This window comes from Oncorhynchus keta, chromosome 7, assembly GCF_023373465.1.
Source record: "Oncorhynchus keta strain PuntledgeMale-10-30-2019 chromosome 7, Oket_V2, whole genome shotgun sequence".
Classification (NCBI taxonomy): Eukaryota; Metazoa; Chordata; class Actinopteri; order Salmoniformes; family Salmonidae; genus Oncorhynchus; species Oncorhynchus keta.
Window position 1 is genome coordinate 26516815 of NC_068427.1, and position 22937 is coordinate 26539751.

The 22937-nt window shown below is 43.3% G+C and overlaps 1 protein-coding gene across 1 annotated transcript in view; it reads right to left on the minus strand.

The window, feature by feature from the left end:
- LOC118385832 (rho GTPase-activating protein 20-like) overlaps positions 1–19400 on the minus strand; it is a 77354-nt gene extending 57954 nt beyond the window's left edge. Inside the window, exon 1 of the mRNA XM_052522357.1 lies at positions 18892–19400. Coding sequence (XP_052378317.1) covers positions 18892–19002 — 111 coding nt within the window. The 5' untranslated portion in view covers positions 19003–19400. The remainder of the gene's footprint in view (positions 1–18891) is intronic.
- Between the last annotated feature and the right edge of the window lie 3537 nt (positions 19401–22937).

The following is a 22937-nucleotide window of genomic DNA, read 5'->3' on the forward strand; positions in this document are numbered from 1 at the left end:
ATTCTCCGACAAGGTCTGGTGAGTGTTTGGAAACCAAACCTGGGGAAGGTATGGAGTTGAACAATTATCTATTTCAGTAAGGGAAAATTACTATTGACCTGGTATTTTTTCCAAGCCTGACATTCTTTCTATATAAACCAACTGCTGGCATACGATCTTCTCATCTTATCGTTTATAAGCAATGATTAAAAGAAGACAGCATGTTTCTTAAATACCTGCCACATAAAAATATGTAATTTTATCTTATCAAATACTTCCCTCGACATCCACACCCTTACTATCAAGTAGGTTGATGTTACAGAATTGGATCAGAATGTTGACACTAAACCTGATGACATATACACTTCTCAGAGAGGGGAGAAAGGAGAGGAAAGGTTGGTCTGGCTGACATACAGGAGAAGATGAAAGGTTCAGAGGTTGTTTTTTAGGGTTTGGGCAGAGAGCAGGCGCTGGGATCTGACAGACAGACAGATAGACAGCATCCGCTTTGGGAATGGGAACTGTCCACTTTGGAAAGCTCTGAATCCCCATCTCAGTCCCAAAAATAGGGACATTTTCCCCTCAATCATTCCTAGTCTGAATCCCCAGTGAAAAACACCGGGAAGAAAATGAAAGGCAGAAATGTCAACATCACCCTGCCGCAGTCTCTATTTCTCTCTCGGCCTCTTAATGCTTCTTTAAACATTGTGGCCGAGAAGCCAGGATAAGAGTTAGTCATGTGAGATTTGGAGGAGAGAGATGTAGATACAGACTGAGAAGGAGAATGGAGACTGAGGGAAAGACAGGGCTTGTGGTTGAAGTGACCATAGAGGAGGCAGAGATACACACAGAGACTAACAGAACAAAACAGAGACTGTGGGTTTATGAGTCTGTTGGTCAAAAACAATAATCTGGGAGAAAGGGTCTATAGGTTTACCATGGGTTAGCCTCTTACAGACAGATACAGTGCATTCGTGAAATATTCAGATCCCATGACTTTTTCCACATTTTGTTACATTATGGCCTTATTCTTAAATAGATTAAATATTTTATTTTTTCATCAATCTACACACAATACCCCATAATGACTAAGTAAAAACAGTTGTATTTTTGCATTTTAAGAAAAAATAAAAACTGAAATGCCCTTTTTACATAAGTATTCAGACCCTTTGCTATGAGATTCAAAATTGAGCTCAGATACATCCTGTTTCCATTGATCATCCTTGAAATGTTTCTACAACTTGATTGGAGTCCACCTGTGGCAAATTCAATTGATTAGACATGATTTGGAAAGGCACACACCTGTCTATATAATGTCAGAGCAAAAACCAAGACATGAGGTCAAAGGAATTGTTCGTAGAGCTCTGAGACAGGATTGTGTCGAGGCACAGATCTGGGGATGGGTACCAAAACATGTCTGCAGCATTAGTAGTGGCAGCATCATGCTGTGAGGATGTTTTTCAACAGCAGGGACTGGGAGACTAGTTAGGATCGAGGGAAAGATGAACAGAGCAAAGTACTCTGTGCTGCCACCACCATGCTTCCCCGTAGGTTTCCTCCAGACATGATGCTTGGCATTCAGGCCAAGAGTTCAATGATGACAACCTGCTCCAGAGTGCTCAGGACCTCAGAGTGGGTGCGAAGGTTCACCTTCCAACAGGACAAGGACCCTAAGAACACAGCCAAAACAATGCAGGAGTGGCTTCGGGACGAGTCTCTGAATGTCCTTGAGTGGCCCAGCCAGAGCCCGGACTTGAAACCGATAGAACATCTCTGGAGACACCTGAAAATAGCTGTGTAGCAATGCTCCCCATCCAACCTGGCAGAGCTTGAGATGACCTGCAGAGAAAAATGAGAGAAACTTCCCAAATACAGGTGTGCCAAGCTTGTAGCATCATACCCAAGAAGACTCAAGGTTGTAATCGCTGCCAAAGGTGCAACAACAAAGTACTGAGTAAAGGATCTGAATATTTATGTAAATGTGATATTTCAGTTTTTTATTTCTAACAACCTGTTTTTGCTTTGTCATTATTGGGTATTATGTGTAGATCGATGAAACATTTTTTTTATTAATCCATTTTAGAATAATGCTGTAACATAACAAAATGTGGAAAAAGTCAAGGGGTCTGAATACTTTCCAAATGCAGGAGACAGACTGGCATAATTACAAAGAGAGACAGAGGGACACAGGCAGTCTGGCCGACAGTCATAGACATAGACACAGAGGGACAGTCAGTCAGAAACACAGGGACAGGGAGAGTCAGACAGTCTTAGCCTGTCTGCCTATCACATCTGCTCTCCTGTGGACACGCACACTCTGCCCCTCCCCCAGCTAATCTGATAAACTACACTACCTAGAGAGCTGGCTATTCTAATTACTGACTGTGCTCGTTGGTAGAGAGCATCCGTGTGCGTGTGTACACTGCACAGACCAGAGAGGACAGGCTCTATGACGATGCGGTGATTTGGTTTATGTCATCCCCTAGGGGTGGAATGGCCGACTGTTTTGGTTTCACAGAGGGGTCAACCTGGTGTTAGAGGAGACGGATAAACGGAACAGGGGATAACCCAGGACCTGTTGTGGGTGTGATGATTTATTTGACTAAATGTAAGCCCGGAGGTCCTATGTTTACTTTAAGGGAGCAGCCTCTGAGCCACCGAGTGGAATTGACCAATTAATGAGGCAATGCAATCATTAGATTTGGGAAGCAAGGTAGAAATTAAATGGGGTCTGGGGGGAGGGGAAAGTTCAGGAAATGTCCTCTATATTGCTATTGCTACACCAAACACCAAAAGCCATAGCCCTATCTGTCCTGGCATGTCACTGACAGTAGAGTGACCACAGAGGTTTTCATACAGCCAGGTATGCATGACCGCACTTGCTCTCTGTTAGGACGGTCAAGACAAGTAGCCAACAAAGTCAGGCTAATCTTGACCATTTAGAAGAGAGAGGATAGTATAGGAGTGTGTTTATCTATGGCAGGCTGGCTTATCACTGGTGATGGCTTTGTACGTCAGCACTAACGTTTGAGCACTATGTGTGTGTGAGCTGCCATCAGCGCCAGGGACCTCTTATCATCCTCTCAGGGGTGAAGGGTCAAGCCCTGCATTCCAGCAGGGGTCAGGATCATTAGACAAAGGTCACCCCTGACTTCACTCAGAGGACAGACGGTGAAAGGTTTGGTGAGGTGGTCAGGCTGAGTGATTGGCTAAACGTATCCATACTCTTTGGTAAATGTACGCCAGGGTTGGACAACTAACACACCTTCTTCTAACTGAAGGATGAACCATGAATAGTTGATCATTTTAAATCAGTTGTGTTAGTGCTGGTCTGAAAAAAAAATTCACATAATATGGATACAGTATATTTAAGTGGATACAATATATCTAAGCTGTGGCACTGTGTATAGGACAGGAGCAGAAAGAATCACGTTCAATGGTGAGGGAGCGGTTCTGAAGAGTTGTAATTTTACGGCATTCTGTTCCATTGTGGGTTTGTTAACCAGCAAGAGGAGCGGGGAGGCGTGGTTTGGATGGTATTAAAAGGCATGGTGTGTGTGTGTGTGTGTGTTTTAATGAGAGTGCACTGCTAGCTTTGCCCATTTACTGTGTAGGGACAGAAATAAAAGCAGAATTACAGTGTTGAAGTTTTTCCATTTTACATCCCAGAACCAACCCTCTCCAATGTAATCACACACACACACACACACACACACACACACACACACACACACACACACACACACACACACACACACACACACACACACAAATGTGTTGTGTGGACTAAAACAGCATAAAACATGGTCAAATGAATTAGCCAGGTACAGGTACAGTCATTTTTTTAAACATTGAGAACTAGGTTGGTCTATTTTTTGATGAAATTAACCAGTTATCTACACTACAGTTTAAAAGTTTGGGGTCACTTAGAAATATCTTTGTTTTCCATGAAAACATACATGAAATAAGTTGCAAAATGAATAGTAAATATTGTCAAGACGTTGACAAGGTTATAAATAATAATTGTGTCCTTCAAATTTTGCTTTCGTCAAAGAATCCTCCACTTGCAACATTCTAGTTGTCAATTTCTTGAGGTAATCTGAAGAGATTTCTCCCCATGCTCCCTGAAGCACCTCCCACAAGTTGGATTGGTTTGATGGGCACTTCTTACATACCATATGGTCCAGCTGCTCCCACAACAGCTCAATAGGGTTGAAATTCGGTGACTGTGCTGGACACGCCATTATAGACAGAATAGCAACTGACTGCTTCTTCCCTAAATAGTTATTGTATAGTTTGGAGCTGTGCTTTGGGTCATTGTCCTGTGGTAGGAGGAAACTGGCTCCAATTAAGCGCCATCCACGGGGTTTGGCATGGCGTTGCAAAATGGAGTGATAGCCTTCTTTCTTCAAGATTCCTTTAACCCTGTACAAATTTCCCACTTTACCACCAGCAAAGCACCCACAAACCATCACATTGCCTCCACCATGCTTGACAGATGGCGTCAATCACTCCTCCAGCATATTTTCATGTTTTCTCCTTCACACGAATGTTCTTCTTTGTGATCCGAACACCTCAAACTTAAATTGGTCTGTCCATAACACTTTTTTCCAATCTTCCTCTGTCCGGTGTCTGTGTTCTTTTGTCCATCTTAATCTTTTATTTTTATTGACCAGTCTGAGATATGGCTTTTTCTTTGCAACTCTGCCTAGAAGGCCAGCATCCCGGAGTCACCTCCTCACTGTTGACATTGAGACTGGTGTTTTGCGGGTACTATTTAATGAAGCTGCCAGTTGAGGACTTGTGAGGCATCTGTTTCTCAAACTAAACACTAATATACTTGTCCTCTTGCTCAGTTGTGCACTGGGGCCTCCCACTCCTCTTTCTATTCTGGTTAGAGCCAGTTTGCGCTGTTCTGTGAAGGGAGTAGTACACAGTGTTGTATGAGATCTTCAGTTTCTTGGCAATTTCTCGCATGGAACAGCCTTTATTTCTCAGAACATGAATAGACTGACAAGTTTCAGAAGAAAGTCTTTGTTTCTGGCCATTTTGAACCTGTAATCAAACCCACAAATGCTAATGCTCCAGATACTCAACTAGTCTAAAGAAGACCAATTTTATTGCTTATTTAATCAGGACAACAGTTTTCAGCTGTGCTAACATAATTGCAAAAGGGTTTTCTAATGATCAATTATCCTTCTAAAATGATAAACTTGGATTAGCTAACACAACGTGTCATTGGAACACAGGAGTGATGGTTGCTGATAATAGGCCTCTGTACGCCTATGTAGATATTCCATTTTTTTTTAATCGGACATTTCCAGCTACAAGTCATTTACAACATTAACAATGTCTGCACTGTATTTCTGATAAATTTGATGTTATTTTAATGAACCACGAGTGTTTGAAACAGACATGATTGTGTGGAGGGAGAAGAGTGGCCGTGTCCGAATACCCGTACGAGTTCTAAATAGTTAGCATTTTGGGTATGCATAAACAGAATGTTTTATAGTATGTGAAATTTCTCAAATGTTGTATGCTTTAAATGTCAGGACGTCATAATCTTTTCATCTTTTCATGTAGTTGAATTCGCTGCACACTATTGAGGAAGAGGGTCGTCTTTTCAGATCCACATGATAATGAGATGGGGACGCTGTACCAAAATGAATGAATGGGGCCTGTGACTTGACTTCCGCTTCTGGGCATTAACAAGGCGACACTCAATCTTAACTCCTCCTCCACATTTACTGAATTGGTTGAAGAGTGCAAAAGAGAACCTCCCAACTGTTTTTTATCTTCTCGTCAAGACTGCTACGTTAGGTTAGAAAATCCCTAATCTCTGTTAACCCAGAACTAAAGTCTTGTGTAATTGGTCAGATGCTCGATTAAGTTCTGGGTCCATACATGTGAATAACCTCTTTTGGCTAGGGGGCAGTATTTTGACGTCTGGATGAAAAGCGTGCCCAAAGTGAACTGCCTTTTACTCAGGCCCAGAAGCTAGGATATGGATATACAGTGCCTTGCGAAGGTATTCGGCCCCCTTGAACTTTGCGACCTTTTGCCACATTTCAGGCTTCAAACATAAAGATATAAAACTGTATTTTTTGTGAAGAATCAACAACAAGTGGGACACAATCATGAAGTGGAACGACATTTATTGGATATTTCAAAATTTTTTAACAAATCAAAAACGGAAAAATTGGGCGTGCAAAATTATTCAGCCCCCTTAAGTTAACCTGTTAGACCTATAGGGACAGTATTTCATTTTTGGATAAAAAGACGTGCCCGTTTTTAGCGCAATATTTTGTCACGAAAAGATGCTCGACTATGCTTGGAATTGATAGTTTTGGAAAGAAGACACTGACGTTTCCAGAACTGCAAAGATTTTCACTGTGAGTGCCATCGAACAAAATCTACAGGCAAAACCAAGATGTTTGAGTGACCAGGAAATCAACAGGATTTATGGAGGCACGTTTTCCATGATCGCCTTATATGGCTGTGAATGCGACAGGAATGAACGGACACTTCCTATCGTTTCCCCCAGGTGTCTGCAGCATTGTGACGTATTTGTAGGCATATCATTGGAAGATTGACCATAAGAGCCTACAATTACCAAGTGTCCCGCACGGTGTCTGCGTGGAAATTGGTGCGCAAAAGTCAGGTACCAGTATTTTTCCATCCGAATCAGAGAAGAATGCACGCTTCCAGGGACGGCATTTCAATGAAAAGATATATGACAAAACACCTTGAGGATTGATTCAAACAACGTTTTCCATGTTTCAGTCGATATTATGGAGTTAATTCGGAAAAAAGTTCGACGTTTAGGTGACTGAATTTTCGGTTAGTTTCGGTAGCCAAATGCATAGTAACAAAACGGAACGTTGTGTCCTACACAAGCATCTTTCAGGAAAAACTGGACATCTGCTATGTAACTGAGAGTCTCCTCATTGAAACATCTGAAGTTCTTCAAAGGTAAATTATTTTATTTGATCCCTTTGCTGGTTTTTGTGAATGTTGCGTGCTAAATGCTAACGCTAAATGCTAAGCTAGCTATCACCACTCTTACACAAATTATTGATTTTCTCTGGTTCTAAAGCATATTTTGAAAATCTGAGACGACAGGATTGTTAAGAAAATGATAAGCTTGAGGGCAGGCATATTTATTTCATTTCATTTGCAATTTTTAGAAATCGCTAATGTTGCATTATGGTAATGAGCTTGAGGCTGTAGTCACGATCCCGCATGTGGGATGGGGCGGTGTTTTGTCATATATCTCTTCATTGAAATGCCAGTCCTAGAAGCGTGCATTCTTCTCTGATTCGGATGGAAAAATACTGGGACCTGACTTTTGCGCACCAATTTCCACGCAGACACCATGCGGGACACTTGGTAATTGTAGGCTCTTATGGCCAATCTTCCAATGATATGCCTACAAATACGTCACAATGCTGCAGACACCTGGGGGAAACGATAGGAAGTGTCCGTTCATTCCTGTCGCATTCACAGCCATATAAGGAGATCATGGAAAACGTGCCTTCAGAAATCCTGTTGATTTCCTGGTCACTCAAACATCTTGGTTTTGCCTGTAGATATTGTTCTATGGCACTCACAGTGAAAATCTTTGCAGTTCTGGAAACGTCAGAGTGTCTTCTTTCCAAAACTAAGCATAGTCGAGCATCTTTTCGTGACAAAATATTGCGCTAAAAACGGGCACGTCTTTTTATCCAAAAATGAAATACTGCCCCTATAGGTCTAACAGGTTAATGCTTTTGTGTGTGGGGCGCTGTCCTCAGATAATCGCATGGTGTGCTTTCGCCATAAAGCCGTTTTGAAATCTGACACAGCAGCTGGATTAACAAGAAGTGAAGCTTTTTTCTGATGTATGACAGTTGTATTTTCATGAATATTAAATATGACTATTTCTGTAATTTGAATTTCACGCTCTGCAATTTCACCGGATGTTGTTGAGGTGGGTCGCTAGTGGAACGCCAGAAAGGTTTTATGAGAAGAGAGAGAATGAGGATCGGAACTGGAACAAAGAGCTCCATCCCCTCTTTTTGCAAGTTGTGGGCAAGACTATGGGCCAAATGTCCCCTCCCCTTCCAATATTCGAAAGATGCTAACACACCTGCGAAATCATGATTTGTCCAAAGCACCGGAACTAATGCTACTCGTTAGCTCACACATCCAGTTTTATCATGACATGTATATAGTATGTTTACATAGTGTGTCCACGAGAGATAAGAAAAAAAACATTACTGAAGTTTGCCAGACGTTATTTAAGTTTTTTTTTATTTTTTATAATTATTCTTTATTTGATTGTACATTGACTGTGTTGCGTTTGTTTGCTACAGTTAGCGCTGTAATCAATTTGTCTGTCAGTAGGGTCAAAGATTAGTAATGCTTTTGATGGATGGATCAAAAGGTTTGGTTTCAGAAAAGGAGCTTCTGCTTTCAAAGAGCAACCTGCTACAGATTCTGGGAAGACTTAGGTGGTGGTGATATCCCTTGTTTATCAGTTAAGAAAAGATAGAGTGGGAATTTGAGATGGATTCACTCAGAGCACCTTGGAATGTGAATACAAGATGTGTCTTTCTTTGCGTTTAGAATGTGTGAGTGTGTTGCCTTTGGTGCTGCAGATTAATTTTATGGGGGTGTGAGCAGAAGAGACTGTAGCACCTAAAAGCCTACACAGATCTATTTGGGTTCTGATGGGCATGAGTGGGTCTCTTATATACAGTGCCAGTCAAAAGTTTGGACACACCTACTCATTCAAGGGTTTTTCTTTATTTTTTACTATTTTCTACATTGTAGAATAATAGTAAAGACATCAAAACTATGAAATTACACATATGGAATCATGTAGTAGCCAAAAAAAGTGTTAAACAAATCAAAATATAGTTTAGAATTTAGATTCTTCAAAGTACCCTCCCTTTGCCTTGATGACAGCTTTGCACACTCTTAGCATTCTCTCAACCAGCTTCATCTGGAGTGCTTTTCCAACAGTCTTGAAGGAGTTCCCACATATGCTGAGCACTTGTTGGCTGCTTTTCCTTCACTCTGCGGTCCAACTGATCCCAAAACATCTCAATTGGGTTGAGGTTGGGTAAATTTGGTTAAGAGAGATTATCCGTTCACCTACTCTGCGTCTCACAAAGGCACGGCGGTTGGACTCATCAGTCCAAATTACAGATTTCCACTGGTCTAATGTCCATTACTCGTGTTTCTTGGCCCAAGCAAGCAAGCTTCTTATTATTGGTGTCCTTCAGTAGTGGTTCTTTGGAGCAATTCAACCATGAAGGCCTGATTCACATAGTCTCCTCTGATTAATTGATATTGAGATGCGTCGGTTACTTGAACTCTGAAGCATTTATTTGGGCTGCAATTTCTGAGGCTGGTAACTCGAATGAAATGATCCTCTGCAGCAGAGGTAACTCTGGGTCTTCCTTTCCTGTGGAGGTCCTCATGAGAGCTAGTTTCATTATAGAGCTTGATGGTTTTTGCGACTGCACTTGAAGAAACTGTTCTTTCTGTTCTTGAAATGTTCCTGATTGACTGAACTTCATGTCTTAAGGTAATGATGGACTGTCATCTCTCTTTGCTTATTTGAGCTGTCCTTGCCATAATATGGACTCAGTCTTTTACCAAATAGGGCTATCTTCTGTATACCACCCATACCTTGTCACAACACAACTGATTGGCTCAAACACATTAAGAAGGAAAGATATTAACTTTTAACACGGCACACCTGTTAATTGAAATGCATTCCAGGTGACTACCTCATGAAGCTGGTTGTGAGAATGCCAAGAGTGTGCAACGCTATCATCAAGGCAAAGGGTGGCCACTTTGAAGAATCTCAAATATAAAATATATTCAGATTTGTTTAACACTTTTTTGGTTACTACATGTTTCCATGTGTTATTTCATAGTTTTGATGTCTTCATTATTATTCTACAATGTAGAAAATAGAAAAACCCTTGAATGAGTAGCTGTGTCCAAACTTTTGACTGGTACTGTATGTCACGTTTGAGTCAGGTAGTATTAGTTCAACTCCACAGAGTGAGTCCAACCTCTCTCTGCCTCTATGTGTGGGCTGGTGAAATCTAACAGTGGGACTCTTTGAAGTTGGTCACAAGAGAGACTAATGGACAGTTATATTTATTAGTGGGACTCGTGCCAAAAACACGCACGCTAAACATCAACATTTAATGAAATATTTTGTTGCCATAGCAGGAAAACTGGTCCTGAGGAGAAATAATGGAGCCACATAACTAACCTTCACATGCTAAAAATAGCTCTAATAATCAGGGGGAGGCCCCTATGTTTCTCTCCATATTCTCTTTCAAAAAGAGAAGCAGGGCTTCTTTCCCTCCCTCCCCTCAGTCTATCTCTGCCTCCCTCCTCAACAGATGAGACAGACTTGTGGAAAGACTATGTGCTCTCTGTTATCATGCAGTGATGATAAAGTGAAAATGCAGCCGGTAGATAGGAATTTAAGCACTGTGAAGCCTATCAGATAAAAGTAATGACAGAAATCCATGTCACATATAGGAGACAAGAGACACATACAGTGCCTTCAGAAAGTATTCATTCTCCTCGACTTATAGAATAAATCAAAAGATCCCATCTACACACAATAACCCATAATGACAAAGTGAAAACAAGTTTTTAGAAATCTAGCCTGTGCTTAGGTCCAGTCTACTTGTAAGATTTGTTTATTTAATTTTTTTATTTCACCTTTATTTAACCAGGTAGGCTAGTTGAGAACAAGTTCTCATTTACAACTGCGACCTGGCGAAGATAAAGCATAGCAGTGTGAACAAACAACACAGAGTTACACATGGAAGATTGGAAAGATTGTTCCTTTTAATTAGATCTGCTTTCATGTTGTTGTGTAATGGGATAAAGATATCTTTCTGCATGTTGTTTGTTGTCACTTATTAAGCATTCTAAGTATTTAATATGTTTGTGGTCCACTTAAAGAATAGCTGTAGATCATGAGTTATTCTATTTTTTGTGTTGCCATTATTTACATTTTTTCCATGTACATTTAATATCCTGCGATTTTAGAGTATTCTACATCTAAATCTACATCTATTTTTGTTGCATATTGTATTATAATGAAAATGTTTTTGTATTTTTTTGAAAGCTTCTATTTTTAATAAACCCTGTTTGATTAATATGTATCAAGTCTGGTAAGACTTTTTCCATTAAGTTATTTACACCACCTACCTCTCATAACATTGAAGAAATGAAAAGACAGAAGAAAAAGTGAGATGAGAGAGGAGGTATAAAGCAAATAAATGTCATTCTCTCTTTCTTGTGTGTGATGGATGTGAGACGAGGGTTTGCTTTCTGCCACTTCTCTCCAGAGAAAGACACGAAGCCCTGACCTGCCCTGACGACACATGATATATCTGTCACAGGTCAGGTTCTTCCTTGCATGTACTACCTGAGGTTGCCAAGGAGGGCACCCTGGGGTTACTTCTAGTATCCAGGTGACCCTGATTGGGCTTATTAGGATCACCTGTTGGATGACTATTTAGGTTCCTCTGTGGACTTTGTCAGTTGCTCAGGTCTCATGTTTTGTTCAGTGTTCTCATTTGCCATTGCGTTGTTGTTTTGCTATGAAGACCTTAAGTAAATATTCTGGATTTACCCTTACCTCTGCCTGCTGTGTTTCTCTGCACGTGGGTCCAAGTTCGTACTAGCACCATTGTCACAGTAGACCTGGGCCACAAAATGGACCCAGCAGAGATTTCTCTGTCGTCCGAGGGACACTCCGAGCTCCACCACTTACGGTCGGCTCTCACTCACCATGGAACAGTGATTGGTCACCATGAAGCTCGGCTGAAGAAATTGTCGGGGGATTTAGGAACTCTTGTGTACAGTCTGCAGACGGGACAGACAGGAGCAACTGCTGCTGCTGCACCTGTGGGCGGTTTCTAACCCTCCACTTCCTACCAGCTCATCATCTTCCTCCCCACTGGAGCACTATGAAGGGCATCCTGGGAGGTATCCTGGGTTCCTGTTCCAATGTTCATTGGTCTTCGAGCTGCAGGCATCAACGTTTCCCACTGAGCGATCCAGAGTGGCATATGTCATCACCTTGCTCCGGCATGGGCCACGGCTATCTGGGAGCAGCATTCAGACATTTGTTTCAATTGGCAAAGCTTCACCCAGGAGATGAGACTCATTGCGATTCGGCAGGGCAGCCAGAGCTGATTGACTTTTGGATGCTCGCCGCTGAGAGAGGTTGGAATATAGAGGCACTTCACTCAGTCTTTCTGAATGGACTCAGTGAGGTTCTCAAGGACGAGCTGTCTTCCCAGGACAACCCTGACACTCTGGAGGAGCTTATCGTATTGGCCATCCAGATTTACAATCGGCTTCGGGAACGTGGTCATGAGGACGGAGGGGTTCCTAGTTGGTTCCAGTGTTTCCGGCCCCGCTGAGGGAGTCGATTCCTTAATTGTTCCACTGCTGTATGCTGGGCCTGCTTGTCCTGTACCCCGGCAGGGTTCTCAATTCGGCTATGGTTCTCCTTCATATCCTTTAGAGGAGCCGATACAATTGGGAGGCAGCAGACTTTCCGCTCTAGCTCAGCTAGTATTCAGCATGTTTTCCACCTTCACGGACTTCCTCTGGACATAGTCTCTGACCGGGGCCCCCCAGTTTGCCTCCAGATTTTTGGGGGAATTCTGTACTCTTCTGGGGTCATCAGCCAGTCTGTCCTCAGGTTATCACCCTCAGTCCAATGTTCAAACTGAGCAGGTGAACCAGGATCTGGAGACAACCTTACGGTGCTGTGTGTTCACCAACCCCGCCATTTGGAGTCAGCATCTTCCATGGGTGGAGTATGCACACAACACTCTCCAGTGTTCCTCCACTGGCCTGTCACCATTCCAGGTGTTGTACGGTTACCAGCCCCCCCTGTTCCCAGATCAAGAGATTGAAGTGACGGTTCCGTCCGCCAGACCTGGAAGAGGGCTCGGTCAGCGCTCCTGAGGTCCTCAGCTCGGGTTCAACGACAGGGCAGCCGTCATCGCCGCCGAAGTCCCCTGCTGAGTCCAGGCCAGATGGTCTGGTTGTCTACTAGGAATCTCCCTCTACGTGTGGAATATAGGAAGTTGGCTCCCAGGTACGTTGGTCCATTCAAGGTTCTACGGCGCATCAATCCAGTCGCCTATCGCCTTAGTCTTCCCTGGCCTATGAGGGTTCATCCCACCTTCCACATCTCCAGACTCAAGCCTGTGGTGTTCAGTCCTCTGGTTCTGGCCACTCGGCCTCCACCTCCGCCTCGCATGACAGCCAGCCTACACGGTGTGATGCATCCTCTCCAGTCTATAATTCTGGCAAGGCACTCAATATCTCATGGACTGGGAGGGTTACTGGGATCACCTGCTGGATGATTATTTAGGTTCCTCTGTGGACTGGGTCAGTTGCTCGTACTAGCAAGAGTTCGTACTAGCACAATTGTCACAATATCTGTACATTTTAAATCTGCCTGTCAGCAGAAGAACTGACCATAGGATTTATCTGCAGTGTCAGATTACTAAGAAGAAAAGGGAAAACCAACAAATATTTAAACCATGGCACAGTACAGGGATGATTTGTCAAATCGAGACACTGTTATGTTAGCTTTCAGAGATTGAATTGACATCATGACACAAAGCACCCCGATACAAAGCAACTTGCTTTTACATGCTTTGAAAGCAAATATTAATTACAACAAAGTAATTAGTCATATAGCATCTCAGCAAGCAACTGTCCATGTAAACATAAAACTGTCAGCAATATGGTTCTAATTAATTAATCATTGAACCGTTGAAGGAATTATAAACCACCTAATGTTGTTCTCTTCTCTTTGGTTGGCTTCAGACTCTGAAACAAGATTTCCCTCTCTCCCACAAAATGTTGCTGTGTTCAATAAAAATGTCTCTATTTTCTCCTTCCCGCTGTCCTTCATCATCTGCCACATCCCAGAATGGAACAGTATAACTGGATGAACCAGATGCTCCAGTGCTTGAAGGAAAACTTTATTCTCTGCTCTCTCTCTGAATTCTGCAAAAGTGCACATGAAAGTCAGTTATGTTCTATTTTTAAGAATTTGACACTGAATGAACTGCTTTCTAGGCTGGCAAGGGAAGTTTCACACAGCGGGAGGTTTAATGCTTAAAACAGAATTAGTATTATTTTTACTACCGTATTCCCCAGCCAGGAGTCCCAGTTGCAGAAGCCACCGTGGCCCAACCAACCTAATGACCTAATTGCTTCATGGATGGCTTGGGAGGTGGAGCAACCCAGAGAGCCCAACTAAACCAGCTAATGTATTTGGCCATCTTGAAGCAGCTTGGCTCACAACATTCCAACTACGATGTGGAAACAATCCCACCGACATCGGCCCCAGAGTAATATTTCCAGAGCAACAGATATAGAAGACAACTGTGTGAGTTATTGAAACCAAACCACAGTTAGAAACATCATACCCCTCTTCCTCATTCTTTAGTGTCTAATTGTTCAATCTGACCTCTAGATCATGTTGCAAAGAAAGAATGAAAGATCTAAAATTGACTAGATCAGGGATGAGCATCTGGCAGCTCGCAACAGTAAATTGAGACCCCAACTCTGGGTCTCAACTTAGTGTTGCGAGTTAGAATAGTAGAATTCACCAGGTGAAATTTCAAAATTTGGTTGTGCATCATCAGTTTTTCTGTTGTTATGTCAGTCACTGATAGTCAATTAGCCCATGTCAGCAAAACATTTGTAGATTGCTAAGTTAGTTTAGTGGCCAGCTTTCTAAACTTATCATGGTCGAATTACCAGCCGAGGGGCCACCATTGATTTTGATAGTCACTCTCACTCAAATATCATATTAAAAATGTAAACATTTCACTCCATCCTATGGCAAAATGTGTAGAATTGCAGGGCATTAGCTGTAAAACATCTCATTTTCCTCTCCACCCCATGACAAAATTTGTAGAATTGCATGAAATTTGTTATAAAATTGCAGAATCTTCTCTCCGCCCCATGGCAAAATGTGTAGAATTGCAGCAAACTTGCTTTAAAACGGCAAAATTTGTAGAACTGCACAAAATGTACTCTAATTTATTCTCATCTCCGCTGTCAAGAGGGCTGCCACAAAAATGTGAGATGGGGGGTGGATGTGGGTACTCAGACCCGCAAGCAACTGCGGCCCCTCATGATAAGTTCAACATTGTTGTGGCCCCCACCCCAATTAAAGTTGCCCCTCACTGGACTGGATAGTATTTCTCCATTTCTCCAGTGGCCTGTGTCACAACAGGTAGTCAGTCATGTTGACTCGTGTTGTCTTCAGGACATCTGTGAGGGCAGATGAACAGCAGAGGGAGGTCCTCTCCACACCCCCCCCACACCCCTCCATTCTCTCCCACTCCAGCTTCTTGCCCCTCTCTCTGCTCTCCATCCTCAGAGTCCTCAAAGTTGTTGTCCAAAGGTTGTCAGAGCCCATTTCATCATTAACTCTATTATCCCTCCATACCTCCATTGTTCCCATACCTTCATCGTTCACCTCCTCCTTAAACTGAAAACACAGGGTCATTGAGACATCTAAACCACATACCCCCCTCTGAGTGGTACAGTGTAAAGGCTTCTGCATGCCCTGTTTCGGCTGGCGCCTGACTAAAATCGGCTAGGTGAATGGAATGAGTGTTCTCGCATAATTCCCTTAAAACAGGGGTTCCCAGATTTTTCCCACTCGGGGCACCCCTTCCGGCATTAGGGAACATCCTGCTCCCCCCTGCATGCAAGCGCCACACAAACCTTTCACACCCCTTTTGTTGGTGGAGAGAATTTTGCAGGTTTAAAGCTTATTTTCTGCAATTCTAAACACTTTGTCATGGGTGCAAAGAACATTTTTCAGTTTTAAAGCACATTTTCTTGCAATTATATACATTTTTCAATGTCTAATGTGTATTCATGTGATATTCGAGTGACAACAAAAATTACAACAATATCTATGGGCTAAAAAACTTAAATAAAAAAAAGTTTGCTGACATGGGTTACTTGATCTGGACATTTCTGACAATTTATACATAGCTCTCTAAAGTATGCAATGACTAACATGACAAGAGGAACTGATAATGCACTACCCAATTGAGAAATTGCACCTTGTGCATTCTACTATTTCAACTTTCAAGAGCACATTTAAAGCCGGACTGTGTTCCTTAAAAAATAAGGGGCAAATTTGGGCAGTCTTGATACAACAATTTGAACAGAAATACAATGGTTCATTGGATCAGTATAAAATTTTGCACATACACTTTTGTCATCTAGTGGCCAAAATCTAAATTGCACCTGGGCTGGAATAATACATTATGGCCTTTCTCTTACATTTGAAAGATGATGGTACAGAAAAAAATATTTTAGAAGTTTTTTTTTTGTATTATCTTTTACCAGAACTAATGTGTTATATTCTATTAAATGAATTTCACATTCCTATAAGCTTCAAAGTGTTTCCTTTCAATTGGTATCAAGAATATGCATATCCTTGCTTCAGGTCCTGAGCTACAGGCAGTTAGATTTGGGTAAGTCACTTTAGGTGAAAATGTAAAAAAAAAAGGGGCGGATCCTTATTAACAGCAAAAAGTAGCAAATCTGATGTTGAAGAGAGATAATAAAATATGTCTAGTGAGATATAATGTAAATCCACGGTGAGATACAAAATGACCATACATGGGAAATATTTGTTACAGTATTAGTGTTAGCCACCTGTTGATTAGGCAACAATTGGACCCCCCCATACACTCTACTTGTTGTGTGTGTGAGTGTTTGTTTATCTACACACATTAGGCTGTGTGTGTGTGTAAGATAGAGATACAATGCACATGCATTAACACATGCAATCCACACTTACATTTACTTTATAGTAAATGTTTACTGGAATGTAAAACGTATGGAAGACCTATAGCACGTTCCTGTTTTATGCCCCCCAACACTCCTGATCAGTGTTATACTGTTAGTACTCACATGGTGTCAATATATAGCTAATCCATTCCAAACCAAAACGTCTCCAGCATGGTTTTGACATTATAGGTCTCTGGTGTTTCATTACCAACATTCCCCCTGGTTCTAGTCTCTCACACACACACACACACACACACACACACACACACACACACACACACACACACACACACACACACACACACACACACACACACACACACACACACACACACACACACACACACACACACACACACACACACACACACACACACCTAACCGTCTGCTACCAAACTCAATTGAAGGCGGCTGACGCTTTACTACCATCAGAGAGACCGCCGTAGTCATGGGGCTCTGGGTAAATGTCTGCACCGGCACCAAATCGGTCACATACTGTACATATAGTCATATACACTCAGCGGACAGTTTATTAGGTACACCCATCTAGTATCATGTCGGACACCTCTTTGCCTCCAGAACAGCCTGAATTCTTCTGGGAATTGATTCTACAAGGTGTAGTGGTATTCAAGAGTTGCTTAATTGGTATCAAAGGGGGATACCTAGTCTGTTGTACAACTGTATGCCTTCAACTGAAATGTGTCTTCCGCATTTAACCTCTGAATCAGAGAGGTTTGGGGTGCTTCCTAAATCGACATCCACATCTTCGGTGCCCAGGGAACAGTGGATTAACAGCCTGGCTCAGGGGCAAAATGACAGACTTTTACCTTGTCAGCTCAGGGATTCAATCCAGCAACCTTCGGTTACTGGCCCATCGCTCTAACCACTAGGCTACCTGCTACCCCATCAAGGGACCTAACATGTGCCAGGAAAACATTCCCCACATCATTACAACACCGCCACCAGCCTGTACCATTGACACGAGGCAGGATGTTGTTTACGCCAAATCCTGACTCTGCCACTAGCATGACGCAACTGGAACCGGGATTCGTCAGACCAGGCAAAGTATTTCCACTCAATTTTCCTATGTTGGTGATGGCATGCCCCTGGAGCAACTTCCTCTTGTTTTTAGCTAATAGGACCAGGACCCGGTGTGGTCGTCTGCTGCAATAGCCCATCCGTGACAAGGACCGAAGAGTTGTGCGTTCCGTTATGCCGTTCTGCACACCACTGTTGTACTGCACCGTTATTTGCCTGTTTGTGTCCTGCCTGTTAGCTTGCACGATTCTTGCCAGTCTCTTTCAACCTCTCTCATCAATTAGTTGTTACACCATTCTCAGTAAACGTCAGACACTGTCGTGCATGAAAAGCCCAGGAGGCCGGCCATTTCTGAGATATTGGAACAGCCGCGCCTGACACCGACAATCATATCACGCTCAAAGTCACTTAGGTCACTCCTTTTGTCCATTCTAGTGTTCAATCGAACAGTAACTGAATGCCTTAATGCCTGTCTGCCTGCTCTATATAACAAGCCATGGCCACGTGACTCAGTATCTTTAGGAGCAAACCATTTGTGAACATGGTGGTGTTCCTAATAAACTGGCCACTGAGTGTACATCGCAAGGTCACAGATTGTCACAGGGAATACTAAACCACATATTACAGTGTATGGCAAAGATACTGTATATGCCAAATATTAATTGAGGCTGACATGATGTTATGGATATCATGTCTAGAGGTAGAAGATAGCCAAAGCCATCTATCTGAAATGAACAAAGTACTTCACATGATAACTATGTTAACCCAAAAGAAACACTACAAATTCCACAGCTAGTGAGCCAGACTGGATCAACAGGTTTCTTATTCACGGCACACGTCATCTAAAAACACATGCCTGAGCCCACATTTCCAAGGCCCCTGCCACCATTGTTGAATTATACCCCATTACGAAGCATGAACAAGTTTGTCCAGAGGGTAGAAAATAACAATTAGGTAAGGTAAGGTAACGTAGTCTGGTTTTTGACTCACTTTAACCTGGTAGAACTCTACACAGCTCCTAGACCTGTCCCTCTTAGGATCTTCAGGATTGCCGTCTCCCAGTAATAGCTCCATGTCAAGCTTTTTCTGTCCCAGTGGCATCGCCGCTGGGTGTATGTCTGAGTTTCTGTGTGTAGTTGAGATACAGCAAGTTTGTCTAACTTGACTTATGTATCTCTCTTCTTTTTCTCTTTCTCACCTCTCTCCTTCCCTCTCGGTCTCAGACGTGCCCTACCTACACATTCACATCAACAAGTGTCTGGGTGTGTGCTGCCTCAGGTCCTGGTAGCAAACAGGTAGTGAGAGGATATCTGAAGCTGAGCGGTATTATTAGTCTTTCATTTGTAAAGCCTGGCTAATCTAATCACTTCTCCGCTCTTTGGCTGGCCTAGCTTTCTCCTGGCTGCTCCATGCATGTTGTCCCATCCAGAGTAGCATGTTGCATGTTGTCCCATCCAGTGAGTCAGGCATTGTGCTCCTCTGTACAGGCTAGCTCTGTCCATCCCTCTCAGCTCAGCATTCTGTCAGGTGGAAGATCTGCTCACACACACAGGCCAGGGGGGAGGGGATAGGGGAGGGCTCAGGGGGTAGGGGGTGGGGTTTGGGGCATCCTCCATACAGATTTTAAAAAGGAGGGAAGCAGGGAGCAAATCATCACTAATCCCCAACACCCCCTCCCTTCGCTGCCCCCGCCCTTCGCTGCCCCCGCCCTGTCGCCCTCCCCAATGTGGTCAGCAGAGTTGTGGGGTGATGATTATGAGGGGGGGGCAGTGTGTGTCACTGCTTTGCAACCTACACACGCACAGCATACACAGCATACACACACAAATAGACAAGCTTTGTCATTGCAGATATCTGTTTTGAATGCTGTCACTTAACATATTACTCTCTATCTCCAAATTCCACGTTACTCTTCTCCACCTCTGTGTGAATTCTCATTGAACTCCTCCATAGCCAGTCAGCTCTTCAATTGCTCTTCTCAAATCAAATCACATTTTATTTGTCACATACACATGGTTAGCAGATGTTAATGCGAGTGTAGCGAAATGCTTGTGCTTCTAGTTCCGACAATACAGTGATAACCAACAAGTAATCTAACTAACAATTCCAAAACTACTGTCTTATACACAGTGTAAGGGGATATAGAATATGTACATAAGGATATATGAATGAGTGATGGTACAGGGCAGCATACAGTAGATGGTATCGAGTACAGTATATACATATGAGATGAGTATGTAGACAAAGTAAACAAAGTGGCATAGTTAAAGTGGCTAGTGATACATGTATTACATAAGGATGCAGTCGATGATATAGAGTACAGTATATACGTATGCATATGAGATGAATAATGTAGGGTAAGTAACATTATATAAGGTAGCATTGTTTAAAGTGGCTAGTGATATATTTACATAATTTCCCATCAATTCCCATTATTAAAGTGGCTGGAGTTGGGTCAGTGTCAATGACAGTGTGTTGGCAGCAGCCACTCAATGTTGGTGGTGGCTGTTTAACAGTCTGATGGCCTTGAGATAGAAGCTGTTTTTCAGTCTCTCGGTCCCAGCTTTGATGCGCCTTCTGGATGATAGCGGGGTGAACAGGCAGTGGCTCGGGTGGTTGATGTCCTTGATGATCTTTATGGCCTTCCTGTAACATCGGGTGGTGTAGGTGTCCTGGAGGGCAGGTAGTTTGCCCCCGGTGATGCGTTGTGCAGACCTCACTACCCTCTGGAGAGCCTTACGGTTGAGGGCGGAGCAGTTGCCGTACCAGGCGGTGATACAGCCCGCCAGGATGCTCTCGATTGTGCATCTGTAGAAGTTTGTGAGTGCTTTTGGTGACAAGCCAAATTTCTTCAGCCTCCTGAGGTTGAAGAGGCGCTGCTGCGCCTTCTTCACGACGCTGTCAGTGTGAGTGGACCAATTCAGTTTGTCTGTGATGTGTATGCCGAGGAACTTAAAACTTGCTACCCTCTCCACTACTGTTCCATCGATGTGGATAGGGGGGTGTTCCCTCTGCTGTTTCCTGAAGTCCACAATCATCTCCTTAGTTTTGTTGACGTTGAGTGTGAGGTTATTTTCCTGACACCACACTCCGAGGGCCCTCACCTCCTCCCTGTAGGCCGACTCGTCATTGTTGGTAATCAAGCCTACCACTGTTGTGTCGTCCGCAAACTTGATGATTGAGTTGGAGGCGTGCGTGGCCACGCAGTCGTGGGTGAACAGGGAGTACAGGAGAGGGCTCAGAACGCACCCTTGTGGGGCCCCCGTGTTGAGGATCAGCGGGGAGGAGATGTTGTTGCCTACCCTCACCACCTGGGGGCGGCCCGTCAGGAAGTCCAGTACCCAGTTGCACAGGGCGGGGTCGAGACCCAGGGTCTTGAGCTTGATGACGAGCTTGGAGGGTACTATGGTGTTGAATGCCGAGCTGTAGTCGATGAACAGCATTCTCTCTCACATAGGTATGCTGTTCATCGACTACAGCTCGGCATTCAACACCATAGTACCCTCCAAGCTTCTCCCCTCTCTGTGTCCTATATTGCCTTATCTCAACCTCTCCTCCCGTTTATGCTTGTAGATGAGAGAGGACAGAGAGAGGAGAGGGAGTGGAGACAGTGGTTCACTTAAGCCTCTTTGTGATGTCCAGACTAAACACTGCAGTCAGACTGTTCAGTTCTGCGGCAACCTAGACAGACTGACGGCTAAAGGAGGAGGTCAGAATAACAAACAGTGTAGACTGAGTCTGTCAGTGTCACTCAGGGCTGCTCCCTGTCCATGGGCTCCTTCACACCAAGCACTGATTCAATGCCCATTCAAACTGTCTATGTTGACATGAAAATAAATGTCATTGTTTTGTCCCAAGAACCACAAAACTCATGATAGTAAAGACAAGCAGTGCTTGTCTTCTGGTTTGGCACTGCCCACTCTCATGCAAGTCACACTTGTTGGGCTAAGAGTATGCACTTTGTATCTGTCTGTCAGGTAGTGTGTGTACTGTACAGAGCATACCATACATTAGGAACAACTTCCTCATATTGAGTTGCACCACCCCCTTTAACCCTCAGAACAGCCTCAATTCGTCGGAGCATGGACTCTACAAGGTGTCGAAAGCATTCCGCAGGGATGCTGGCCCATGTTGACTCCAATGCTTCCCACAGTTGTGTCAAGTTAGCTGGATGTCCTTTGGGTGGTGGACCATTCTTGAAACACACAGAAAACTGTTGAGCGTGAAAAAACCCAGCAGCATTGCAATTCTTGACACAAACTGGTGCGCCTGGCACCTACTACCATTCCCCGTTCAAAGGCACCTTAAATATTTTGTCTTGCCCATTCACCCTCTGAATATAGACACACATAGACAATGTCTCAAGTCTTAAAAATCCTTCTATAACCTTTCTCCTCCCCTTCATCTACATTGAAGTAGATTTAACAAGTGAAATCAATAAGGGATCATAGCTTTCACCTGGATTCACCTGGTCAGTCTATGTAGTGGAAAGGGCAGGTGTTCTTAATGGTTTGTATACTCAGTGCGTTTTTGTGTATGCGTCTGTCTCCAGGTACTGTATATGTGTGTTTACATACATGTACTATACAATACAGAACGTTGCAATGTCTTACTGAACATGCGCCAGGTCGGACAGCCAGTCTGTTGGCACAAAAAACAGGGTAATAAAACACATCCTGTGTCTGTAAACCTGTCTGTCAGCAGAGAGGATTAGGGGATTCCACCCCTTCCTGCCTACCACCAACAAAATGTCAGACTGGCAGCCATGGTTAAGGAGGTTTGGTGTGGAAACCAAAAACACACTGAGAAAGATATAGGAAACCATCCCTGTAGAGCGCAGTCAAAAATGTGCTCTCCCTTATCTCTCCCTGCTTACCCTGTCTTTCTTCCCCATCTCTCCCTCCATACCTCCATCCTTACCCCTTCTTCTCTCTCTCCTTTGCTTTGCACCCTAAACTTAACATATGGTTATTGTCCAAATCAAATTAAAATCAAATCAAATGTATTTATATAGCCCTTCGTACATCAGCTGATAT